The following is a 12,301-nucleotide window of genomic DNA, read 5'->3' as shown; positions in this document are numbered from 1 at the left end:
GGGTGGAACCTGGCTCCCTGCAGGCAGCACGGGGGGTGGGGAGAGAGGAGGGAGAGCTCTCTCCTTCCCTTCTCTGCCGCAGCCCGGGGGAGAGATGGGGGGCCCCGTGCCGCCATCGCTGCGGCTCGGGGAGGCGGCAGGGGCCCCGTGCCGCCATGGTCGCGGCTCAGGGAGGCGGCGGAGGCCCCGTGCCGCCATCGCCGCGGCTCGGGGAGGCGGCGGGATACTCCGTCCCCACCCGCCTCTGCGGGAGCTGGAGGGGCTCCCTCCCTGCCTGCCACCGCGGGGCAGCGCTGGGCCAGGGCAAGCGAGCCCAGAGGCAGCGGTGGCTGGCCCCGAGTGGCCCCGTTGAGCGGCAGTGCCGGTCTCGGCCACCTGGCCCCGTCGGCAGCCCCGAGCGGGCTGAGCCTGCACAGTCTGAGCCGAGTCAGTAAACCCTGCCCTGCCACAGTTCTGTTACTAATTGGAAACTGTTGCACGCGGGTCCTCACTGCGAACGACAGAGCGGCTTATACTCAGGTGCGGCTTATTTATGGACAAAAAAAATGTTTGCCAACACCCGGTGATGCGGCTTATACTCAGTGCGGCTTGTATTCCTGAATTTACTGTATTTTTCTTATCGGGACTCCCATCCCAGTGTTCCATCATCCAACCCAGTTGGTTGTCCCTTGTTATTTCGGGCAACTTACCCCTTTTTTCTTTTTCGGTTTCTCCAGAGTTTTTCCTGGGGTTTGCTCTTTTTCTGTCCTATTTCTTTTAAAAATAAAAAAAATCCCAAGTTACCTTAGTATACCTTCTTACCGTGTTTCATGCCGGGACCTTCCGAATCTGAGAAGTATTGAACTGCAGTTTAAACTTTATTTATTTCAATTTTTCCAATCTACTCACCTCTCACAGAGAACCGTTCCATGGAGCTTTTCGAAAGGAGACGGGCTCTCTTTTCCTGGACTTGAACTAGCCCCTGGACCGAGAGGTTTACCAGTTCCCAAATCCTAGGAAACGTACCTCCCTCCCGACGACCCCCGTGACCGACCCCTAAAACACCTTTAGTTTTAGGCTTGACACGTGAGAAAGACTTCTTACACGTAACGTTCGCTTCCCCCTCAACCGACCACGTCCCTTGCGGGATGGTGGAACTGCAATTTTGGGGTCCGAACTCGCTCCGTGATCAGATCACGTCTCACCCACCCGCTCAGTCACACCTCACTCAACCACGCAATACTTGCGGTTCCTTTTCCTGCGTGGATTCTTCGTGCACGTTGAGCATTATGAGTGAAACAAAGTTGCCGCGGTTATCTGAGAGCTCTGGGCCCATCTCCCCCCTTTTAGATTGTGGCTTCTGGTTGTAGTTCGAGTTCCTGACTGGTGCTGGAGAGTTCCCCGATCCTGCCAGGTCGCTGAAATCAGCGAGACGCCTTCTGGACAGAAAGGGGGTTCCCCCGAACCCCAAATCAGGATCACGTCAGGGTCACCAGATTGTTATAGGTAATAACCGAATCAAGCTGAATTAAACAGTAAAACAGCAATTTTTATTTTTGCGACTGAAAATACGGTCTTGGGAAGCCACAAACTAAACAGGACAGTACCGAGCCCGGGGTCGGTGCTGGGCGGACACACACGCTGATCTGACCTCTATCGCATCAGATCCCCCTGTGTTCACACTGCCATCCCGGGGAACCCAGCTTTTATACAGTTTTTCTGGTCTGAGGCGAGAGTTTATTTTGTTTCTGCTGCGGATTCTCATATTTAGATTAAATCCTTTTCCTGGTGCTGCCCTGGACAAAGGTCCTTCCTGTGCATTGATGAATTCTGATGAGGCTGTGTCTGCTCCGTATTGATGTGTAATTTTCCTTGGGAGTGCTGTTTCTCGGTGGAGGTGATTGGCTGTCTGATATGTGGTACTTGACAAGTTCTTTATTGATGATCTTTTCCCATCAGTTGTCGAGATCACCGAGCTAGGTCTGTTGATATGCTAATTACGGTCGTTCTCTATGGCCCCGGGTGCTTGGCAGTGTCTAAGAGGTTCTTTTAGTTTATTTTATTTTATACAACCTTCTTATGTTATATAAACACAAATTATAACAACATATATTACAATGTTAACTTAGGATTTGTGTGATATAAAATGGTCATATAAATAAAGAAATAAAGAAACTTGTTATCCACAACCAGGAAAGGAGGATTGCTTCACAGAATTACAGTGCCACAACAGTAGACAAAGCCCTGATTAACATGCTAATAGACCTGATTCCAGCAGAGGTGGCTCCTTAGGAAGACAGCCCAGGAAACACCCAGCGATAAGTGCACGATAAGCATTATCCATCAGGATAGTCAGAGTCCTCGAGAAAAACTACATTTCAATACAGGTTCCCATAAACCAGAATCTCATCCCTGGGAAAAAATTACATTTCAATACCCAGTTCCAGTAAATCAAAATCTGCACACATCAAAATTCATCCACTGCGCCGAAACTGTTTTTGTCCAGTCCACGGGTGGAGAAAATAAACTACAGTAGTTTCACGAATACAAGCCGCACGGATTATAAGCCGCACCCCCGGTGCCTCGACAATGTTGCTGTCTTTGTCAATAGATAAGCCGCACCCTGAATATTAGCCGCACTTTCGTTCGTCGCGAGAATCCGTGCGCAGCTTTCACAAATTGGCCAATTAGTAACAGGATCGCGGCATAGCGGGGTTTACTGGTTCGGGGCGGGGCCAGGCAGGCTCGGCCCGCTCATGGTTGCTGACGGGGCCGGCCGGGTGGTGCTGCAGCCGCCGCCGGGCTCACTGGTCCCCCTCTCCCGTCAGCACCGCCCCGCTGCTGCGTTTACGTACTCGCCCTGCCGGCGGGCCAGGCGCTGCCGCCGCTGGCAGGCATGCCGGCCGCGTCGCCGCTGCGTTCACGTACTCGCCCTGCCGGCGGGCCAGCCACTGCCGCCGCTGGCAGGCATGCCGGCCGCGTCGCCGCTGCGTTCACGTACGCGCCCTGCCGGCGGGCCAGGCGCTGCCGCCGCTGGCAGGCATGCCGGCCGCCTCGCCGCTGCGTTCACGTACCCGCCCTGCCGGCGGGCCAGGCGCTGCCGCCGCTGGCAGGCATGCCGGCCGCGTCGCCGTTGCGTTCACGTACCCGCCCTGCCGGCGGGCCAGGCTCTGCCGCCGCTGGCAGGCATGCTGGCCGCGTCGCCGCTGCGTTCACGTACCCGTCCTGCCGGCGGACCAGGCACTGCCGCCGCTGGCAGGCATGCCGGCCGCGTCGCCGCTGCGTTCACGTACCCGCCCTGCCGGCGGGCCAGCCGCTACCGCCGCTGCCAGGCTCGCCGGCCGCCTCGCCGCTGCGTTCACGTACTCGCCCTGCCGGCGGGCCAGCCGCTGCCGCCGCTGCCAGGCTCGCTGGCCGCCCCCTCCCATCTGCACCGCCGCCGCGTTTCCTCGCCCTGGTCGGCACTGCAGGCCCCCGCACCGCCGGGCTCCCCCACGCTGCTGGCCCCGATTCTGCTGGGCTTCCCCCGCTGCCAGGCAGCCCCACCCGCTGGCCTTCCTGCTTCTGCCATGCTCCCCTGCACTGCTAGCCCCAGTTCTCCCGGGCTCCCCCGCCCTGCTGGCCCGGGCTCTGCCGCCCCCCCTGCCCCGCCCTGCTGGCTCAGACTCTGCCGCCCGCCCCCACACTGCTGGCCCCGCCTCTGCCAGGCTTTCCCACCTCAGCCGGGGCCGGCCGGGCTCCAGCTTGGCTTGGGGCTGCCGCGGGCTCTCACTTCCGTGTTGGCAGCTTTTAGAATTTTGTTAATGTATTAGCCGCCCCGGAATATTAGCCGCACTTCCGGGTTTCCACCAAAATTTTGGTCAAATTGGTGCGGCTTGTATTCGTGAAATTACTGTACATGAATATAAGAATCCACGGCAGAAACAAAGAGACTTTTGCCCCAGGTCAGAAAAACTGTATAAAAACGGACTTCCCAGGACAGCATTTGTGAACTCAGGGGGATCTGGTGCAACAGAGGCCAGGTCATCGGGGCGTGTTCACTCAACTCCGAACCCAGGTTCGGTGTTGTCCTTTTCGTTTGTGGCTTCCCAGGACCGCATTTTCAGTCGCAAAAATAAAAATTGTTGTTTTACTATTTAATTCGGCTTAATTTGTTTATTACCTATAACAAGTGGATATGACTGTTCTAACTGTAAATATAAGCAAAAGCATTAGTGTTTAAAGTAAGCAACTGTTAAAATTGCTGCGATCCCCTAAGTGTAAATAGTGAGAAAATCCCTGCTGTTCCCCAGGGAAAAAGAAAAAATCCCCTCTGTTTTCAAAACTGAAGTAAGCTTTTGTTTAAGCTGTTATAATCCTTAAAGAGTGCCTCATAAGTTAATATGGTCCTCAATAATACTTATGAAAAAAAATCTGTTAGTTGAAGAAAAGGATTTTTACATAGTAATCAGAATTCCATTCTCCCGGGCAGCTGATCACTGTGACATCAAAGCCACAAGAAAACTGCTTCTTGTGGAGAAATCTCCATAGACAAAAAAAGAAAGTCTCCTCTTCCAAGCAAATTAGTAAAAGACTGTTTTAGAAATAGTAAACTGTTGTTTTCTGTACATTTTCAGTGTGAAAGAAAGAAGTGTGTAAAGGGAAGAAAAGTACAGTAATTTCACAACCATAAGGCACACCGGACTATAAGGCGCACCCCCCGGGAGTCGGCAAAATTCGCAACTTTGTAGATCATATAAGGCACACCGGACTATAGGGTACACTTTTTTTTTACCGCGAGGTTCCGCCCCCAGCTCCCCCCGTGCAGTTGTTGGCCGAGGCCCCGCCTCAACCCGGCAGCCATTGGCCCCCGGGCCCGCCTGTACCTGGCAGGGGCGGTGCCGCGGTGCCCCCTGGCCCGCCTTCCCCCGGCAGGGGCGGTGCCGCGGGCCCCCTGGCCCGCCTTCACCCGGCAGCCATGGGCCCCCGGGACTGCCTGGACTCGGGAGGCGGGGTGCTGCGGGCCCCCTGGCCCGCATTCACCCGGCAGCCATGGGCCCCCGGGACTGCCTGGACTGGGGAGGCGGGGTGCTGCGGGGCCCCTGGCCCGCATTCACCTGGCAGCCATAGGCCCCCAGGCCCGCCTTTACCCGGCAGGGGCAGTGCCGCGGGCCCCTGGGCCCACCTCCACTCGGCTGCCGTGGCACTGCCGGCTCCTCCCACGACTCACAGCTCACAGTTCCGGTTTGGCAAATTTCGCAACTTTGTACATCATATAAGCGCACCGGACTATAAGGTGCACTTCCGGGTTTGAGGGAAAATTTTAGTCAAAAGGGTGCGCCTTATAGTCGTGAAATTACTGTAATCTAAAGTTTTATTGAGGTTTTTTTTCTTATAGTGTCTAGTAATAAAGTTTCTCTTTGTACCATTTAAAGTTAAACCTGTATTGCCTTCCTCATAATCCTATCTCACAGTAAGAAAATTTCAAATTAATAAACCAAAACCACTACATTAATTAATGTTTCTGTCCAGTTTCAAACTGAAACCAAAACAAGTGTGAAGAAGATGGGATTTCAGGAGCTGCTTTTAGGCCCATGACTTTAACCTTCAACATAAAGCTTCAATGTTTTAAGGACATTACTCCTCTCCAAAAAATAACCTTCCCAATTCTAGGCAGGCAAGAGGAAGCAGGGAAATAGGACACCTGGACAGAGGCCTCACTCTCCTATGCAATGAAAATATGGTGAAAGATCTAGTGCTATAGCTGCACTTTCAATACATAAGGTCTCCCTAAAACCCTTACTCCTAGACCTAACTGTCCACCTATCTGTGCTGCACAATATTTCTTAGAAAAATAACATGGATAAAAGGAAACTCTGTATGAGCTATACAGAGAACAAGACTGATGTTTAAGCTATGAAAAACAGGAATAAGTTGAGAACATGCCCTTGGGATATCAATCCACTCAGTGGTGAAGGAAAAACAAAAATTTACTTTGTTTCCTTTGAATCAGTTGTGTCCACACAGAAGCTGGACTGTTACAAGGAGAAAACCAACTGTCCTGGATTTATTTGCAGTGGGATAATTACAAAATAAAGGAAACCATAAGCCAAGCCAACACACTATACAAATACATTTTATTTAGAGATACACATAATAAGATGCACAAATACTTTTTGTTCACCAGTTTTCAGATCACACAACCTCAAGTAGTAGAAAAAACCAAACTGCAGTTAATTACAATTATCTATGTAACAGGGCAGTAGTAAAAGACCTATATGCCAGACTACAGCATGTTTAATGATACTCAGATGAGAATGTACAAATCTAGGTATTTAAAAAGCGCATGGGGCATTGCCACATACACTAACATGGTATGTGAACACAGTAACTTGGTTAATGCAAGATGAAAAATTAGGCTCTTAACAGATACATAGAATCATAGAATGTTATGGGGTTGGAATGGACCTAAAAATCATCTTGTCCCAACCCCCCTGTCATAGGCACTAGACCAGATTGCTTAACGCCTTATCCAACCTGGTTTTGAACATTGCCAGTGTTGGAGCATCCACAATCTCCCAGGGCCACCTGTTCCCTCACAGTAAAAAATTTCTTCCTAATATCTAATCTAAATTTCCTAATTTCTTTCAATTTATATCCATTACTACTTGTCCTGTCGTTGCAGTTCCTGATGAGGAGTCCCTCTCAATCTTCCCTGTAGCCCCTTCAGATACTGGAAGGTTGCTATGAGATCTCCATGCAACTTTCTCTTCTCCAGGCTGAACAGCCCCAACTTTCTCAGCCTGTCTTGGTAGGGGAGGTGCTCCAGTCCTCTTATCAATTTTGTGGCCCTCCTCTGGACTTGCTCTAACAGTTCCATGTCCTTTTTATGTTGGGGACCTCAGAGCTGGACAGTGCTCCAGGTGGAGTCTCATGAGAGCAAAGCAGAGGGGGAGAATCCCCTCCCTTGACTTGCTGGCCATGCTCCTTTTGATGCAGCCCAGGATTCTGTTGGTTTCTGGGCTGTGAGTTCACACTGTTGGCTCATGGTGAGTTTTTCATCAACCATCATCCCCAAGTCTTTCTCCCAGGGCTGCTCTCAATCACTTCTCTGCCCAACCTGTCGGTGTGTCTGAGATTGACATGGCCCAGTAGTAGGACCTTGCACTTTGCTTTCTTGAACTTCATGAGGTTCACACAGACCCACCTCTCAAGTGTGTTGAGGTTCCTGTGGATGGCATCTCTTCCCTCCAGCCTGTTGACTGCACCACATAGCTCAGTGTCATCAGTAAATTTGCTGAGGGTGCCCTCAATCCCACTGTCCATGTTGTGTCCATATCCACATTTCCTGATCAAATTAACAATTTTCCTCCACACGGCAAATTAAGTGTTATTTGTGACTGACATGTGGAAAGTAAGCTTTAAAAATCACTGTAACACTGTCCATGTGGTCAAGCGACACACAAATGACCTAAAATGACCAGTTCTCCAGAAGAGTCCAGAGAATTTAATTGCATTTAGCAAGCTGGCAGAACTGTAATCCAAGATCTTGCACCCACAGAGTTCTTCCACATAAGAAATTTAAATTCTCAAATTTCAAGAACCCCATGTTCCACCTGCAAGCACACAACCAGATCATGTATTGCTGAGTTTACTTTTGAATTTCCATCTAAATGGAGGGAAAGGTAGGAAGTGGTGCTGATCTGAGAGTATAACTGCATTGGTTTTAAGTTGTATTTAAAACACATGAAACCTGGACTCTTCTCTCCAGTGTCTCTCTCAAACCTAGGAAATTCAGCAGGTTCCACTGCTCAATACAATCCCCATTTTGGTTTTAAATAGGAATAGTGCTGACCAGTGATTGGTAAAGACCAGCAAGGACTGTCGTGGAACTCTCAAGGCTTCCATTTCTCAAACATGACATTACCAGCTCATCTCTGAGCATAGTCAGCCTTTAGCATTACTGCTGGCCAAAGCTCATAACTTTTGCCTTCTGAGCACAGTTTAGCTCATAGACCTACAATAGCACAGTTTTTTTCATAATCCACAAAATATGCAAAAGACAAAAAGGTCTGTGGAGAAAGCCTTTAAATGGGACCAAGTCAGCAAAAAGTTACCAATGCACCCTCGATTTTGCCTTCAATTTAGTTATAACACCGAGTAGCAGCCAAAGATGCCAGTTCTCTAGTTGACAAAAGAACTATTGATCAGATTAAAAAACTGGGTGCAGATGCAGGGCACATCCACTTCCTGATCTGCTGGCATCCACTGTATAATATGGATGCAAGAGAATTTCAGCTTCTGTAGAGTATGCAGGAGTGGTCTCCCCTTCCAAGGTAGGTAGCCAGCCACTGAAGTTTATGGTAAAAGCACAGAGTGATCTTTCTACAGTGGGTTAAAGGTTTTCTTTTTATTATGACTCAATATTTTTCAGACTAGGCAAGCAGCTTTGAAATTATTGTTAATGGCTAACTAAGAAGAAATGGGAGGAGTCAGGAAAGTGCTAATGATTAGAAAATAAAGTTAAACCAATCTATTCTATTCTGAAAAGGGGCTGTGGTAAAACCAGGACCTTACTGAATTTGAATAAACTCCAAAGTTAGCAAGAACTAAAAAGAGAACTCCAGATTAAGTCTGCACTGGGGTACAGGGAAAATAGATGCAGTTAGCACAGGAAATGCACATACATTAGAGTTCTGTGACCATTTATTAATGTCAATACACTGATGACTAATGATGCTGATTCTAAATACAAAGGTAGTCTCATGGATCAAGAGTACAGTAATGTACTTCATTTGATTATGAATATGCATGTCCATTGAAGGTCACAGTTAGTGAAGTGTTCCTGTTTCTATGCTCTTATGAACGAATTACCCTTACAGCTGGGAAGGGACATTCTGTATCAATCACACCATCCTCTATCTGCATAAGAGACAGAAACTTAGCCCAAACTCTAGATGTCAGTTTAAGAACAAAGATATCCTTTGCCAATTTAGAAAACAAAGCCAAATGTGCAATGTCTTTGTATGAAAAATTAAAACTAAAAAAAAAACCACCCTGCTTTTCAGAAAGAAGAAACAATTTACAAGGTAACTGAACACTGAGTCCCATGTGCAGAGACTGGTTTCACATATCTGCAATTCCCCACTGTTCCATTTGCAAGTTGCATCAATAATTTTGAACAGTTTTGCCTGACAGTTAAAAATGTGCACTGTAATATTTGAAGAGAGTTGTTACTATTTTATTTGACAGCTTCTGTGATAGTTCAGGATCCAGCGCTGTTTCTGACACAGCTCATGAAAGAAACAGCAAGCTGAGAAAACCTCTGTTAGATGGGTGGATTTGCAGGAGTTGTTAGCAAACATCAGACCCTGGATTCAGAACAAAAGCCAACAAGTATCAGAAAGCCCTGATTTTTTATTTTTTTCCAAGGCTTTGGATCTTATTAAATATATTTGGGAAAAAACATTAAAAACAGTTCACTGTAAGACATCATACCTTCAGGCAAGAAGTTGTGACCACTGCACTTTTAAAAACACCTTGTGTAGTCTGTGCATCATATACATCATAGGCAATGGGGAAGATCCGGTATTTGTATGCACATTAACATACAAGTAAGCACTGATAAATGTCACAGGTAAGACTGATATAAAAAAAAAACAACAACAGTGTATCAATTTGTGTCAACACTACAACCTAACACAAATGGAACAAGTCACAAGTAACAGTCCAAACTTGTTGCAATTTCAACACATACATCTTAGAAAAAGACAGTGCATGTACTCAACCCTAAGATAGCGATGGGTTTGAGATAACTTTACAAAGATCAAGGTACTAGAAGAGGAAGGCACATTAACCTCTGGTTAGATTGTTTTGGCATTATTTGGATGAGTCATAGTGATTTATACACCCTGAGACTGAGAAGCCTTGAAAAGGAAAGGAGACCAGGGCAATGCGCAAATAAAAAGTACAAGTTTAATGAGATTTTAAGATTCAGCACCTGAATTTTCCCTTTTAATAAGGGAATCTAGAAAAGCAGTTCCTAAGAAAACAACATATTAAGTCCTACATTTTGGTTCTGAGGTCAAACAATCAATTTCTAGGACTATAGAGACCTCACACTATGTTGAAAGGGCTTTATACACCCTCTCAGTTTCAGTCCAATGACCAAAATTTGTATACAATCAAGTATTTTACTTGGTGGCTTTTTAGGTACAGAAATGGTCAGGTAGACCAGATTTTCTTAACTCTGCCAACCCTGGCACTCAGTTTTAGATCTGTCTGTGCTTTCTTAGATCACAACACTCCCAGCAGGATACTAGAAGGAAAGGCCATTAGAAAATGGCACTTACAGTAATTTCACGAATACAAGTTGCACCATTTTGACTAAAATTTTTCTCCCACACCAGAAATGCGGCTTATACTCAGGAGCAGCTAATACGTGAATAATTTTCTGACATTTACAACCCCAGAAGTGCTAGCCAGGGTGCCGAGCCGAGCACCCGCCAGTAAAACCCAGGATTTCGCGATTGTTACAAATTGGTTACTGTGTTGCGCGGCGGGTGGGGCCAGCTCAGCGTCGGCAGCGCGGGGAGGGGGAGGGAGGCAGGGGAGTTCCCTCCTTCAGGCGGGGGAGAGGCAGGGGGCTCCGTGCTGCCATCCCCGCGGCCCATGGGGTAAGCGGGGGGCTCCTGCCCCCGCCTGCCGCAGCAGGAGCAGGCAGGCTCCGCCCCCGCCCTCTGCTGCCGCGGCAGGAGCGGGGGTGCTCCGTCCCTGCCCGCCACTGCGGGAGCAGGGGTGCTCTGTCCCTGCCTGCCACCGCGGGGCAGCGCCGGGCCAGGGCAAGCGAGCCCAGAGGCGGCGGCCAGCCCCGAGTGGCCCTGCCGAGCAGCCCCATCGAGCTGGGCCACCTGACCCCGTCGGCAGCCCCGAGTGGGCCGAGCCTGCACAGCCCGAGCCGAGCCAGTAAACCCCACCATGCCGCAGTCCTGTTACTATTTGGCAACTTTGTTGCACGCGGGTCCTTGCTGCGAACGACAGAGTGGCTTATACTCAGGTGCGGCTTATTTATGGACAAAGAATGAAATGTTTGCCAACATCCATTGATGCGGCTTATAGTCCGTGAGGCTTGTATTCATGAAATTACTGTAATTTTAATTGGGAAGATTCCTTTCTGTCAAGAGCATTCTTCTAATTAGCCAAGTATCACATTAAGAAACCCAGCATCACAAGCAAAAAGATATTTCCCAATTTAAATCCTTGAAAATTAACATGAAGAAACAAGAAGGACAGGGATATCTACTTGATATCTCAAAATTTTTCTGATTAAGCCCTTTAACAAGTACCTCCTGAGCAATGAATAAGTATCTCCCCCATATTTTTTAATTCCTCAAGAGTTCTGAGAGCAATACCAAACACTGTTGGACTTTCACCATTTTTCTTGTGCCCCTTGCCCATCCTCAACATGCACCGAAGTGCCCACTTGCTGAAGCAAGGGAGAGCATAAACAGGAGATTCCTTCAGACAAGATATGACTACATTCTCCTTTCCATTCTCCCTTGTCTGCAACACCGACAAATTCCCAGTGTCTGTGCTTCAGAGACGAAGTTACTGAAGGCACTGCAACACTCAGAAATGCATTTTAAGTCGAGGTTCTGGCTGAGGAGTGGCCAGCAAGGCACACAGTGATTTTCACTTAGCTTTAAGCGAGAGAGCATATGCCTGGCTAGCACGAGAGTCCAGGGCTCAGCATGGGCTGGCCAGAGGATCAGCTCCACCTGCATCACACATAGCTCTGCAACAGTGTTCCTAGGAACAGGCTCCACCTCAGTTCAGTAATTTAGTCATAACAGCAATTACAATAGAAGCTAAGAACCTCTCAGACACCTTGGAAAAGTGGGTTTATGGAAAATAAGGTTATCAGACCACCACAAATAGATCTCAGAGCTCCCACCTGACTGCTGAAAGATGCTGCTGCTTTGCCAAGATGCAGTGACAGCCCATCTGTTCTTTGTTTCTTGCAAGCAAAGAAAAGAGGTGATCTCCATCAAAGTCTGCTTTATTTCACACCTGCACAAGGTGAGGGATATTAATTCACAAGGTTGGTAAATGCTTCTCATCTGTGGGACAGAAATTAAGACACCAAACCACCACTTGACATAGCTGGATCATAACTTTAATCTGTTAACTCTGCAGCTGCAAGGTATATGCAAAGCAAGTGCTCAGGTGAAGGAAGAGGATGAAATTCTGGAGAAGAATAACTGAACATAAGTATTTTAAGGATTAAGATACAAAAAGCAGCCAAAGACTTAAAATAGAGGCAGCAAATATATCCCCATAATTC

The 12,301-nt window shown here is 48.2% G+C and overlaps 1 protein-coding gene across 1 annotated transcript in view; it reads right to left on the bottom strand.

The window, feature by feature from the left end:
- Positions 1–6,086: 6,086 nt before the first annotated feature.
- The window catches only part of LOC117005024 (DDB1- and CUL4-associated factor 12-like), a 76,990-nt gene continuing 70,775 nt past the window's right edge, over positions 6,087–12,301 (bottom strand). The window contains exon 9 of the mRNA XM_033076246.1: positions 6,087–7,574. Within this exon, the coding sequence (XP_032932137.1) occupies positions 7,548–7,574 (27 nt within the window). The 3' untranslated portion in view covers positions 6,087–7,547. The remainder of the gene's footprint in view (positions 7,575–12,301) is intronic.

Source organism: Catharus ustulatus, chromosome W (assembly GCF_009819885.2).
Source record: "Catharus ustulatus isolate bCatUst1 chromosome W, bCatUst1.pri.v2, whole genome shotgun sequence".
Taxonomy (NCBI): Eukaryota; Metazoa; Chordata; class Aves; order Passeriformes; family Turdidae; genus Catharus; species Catharus ustulatus.
This window is presented reverse-complemented; position numbering and strand designations above follow the sequence as displayed.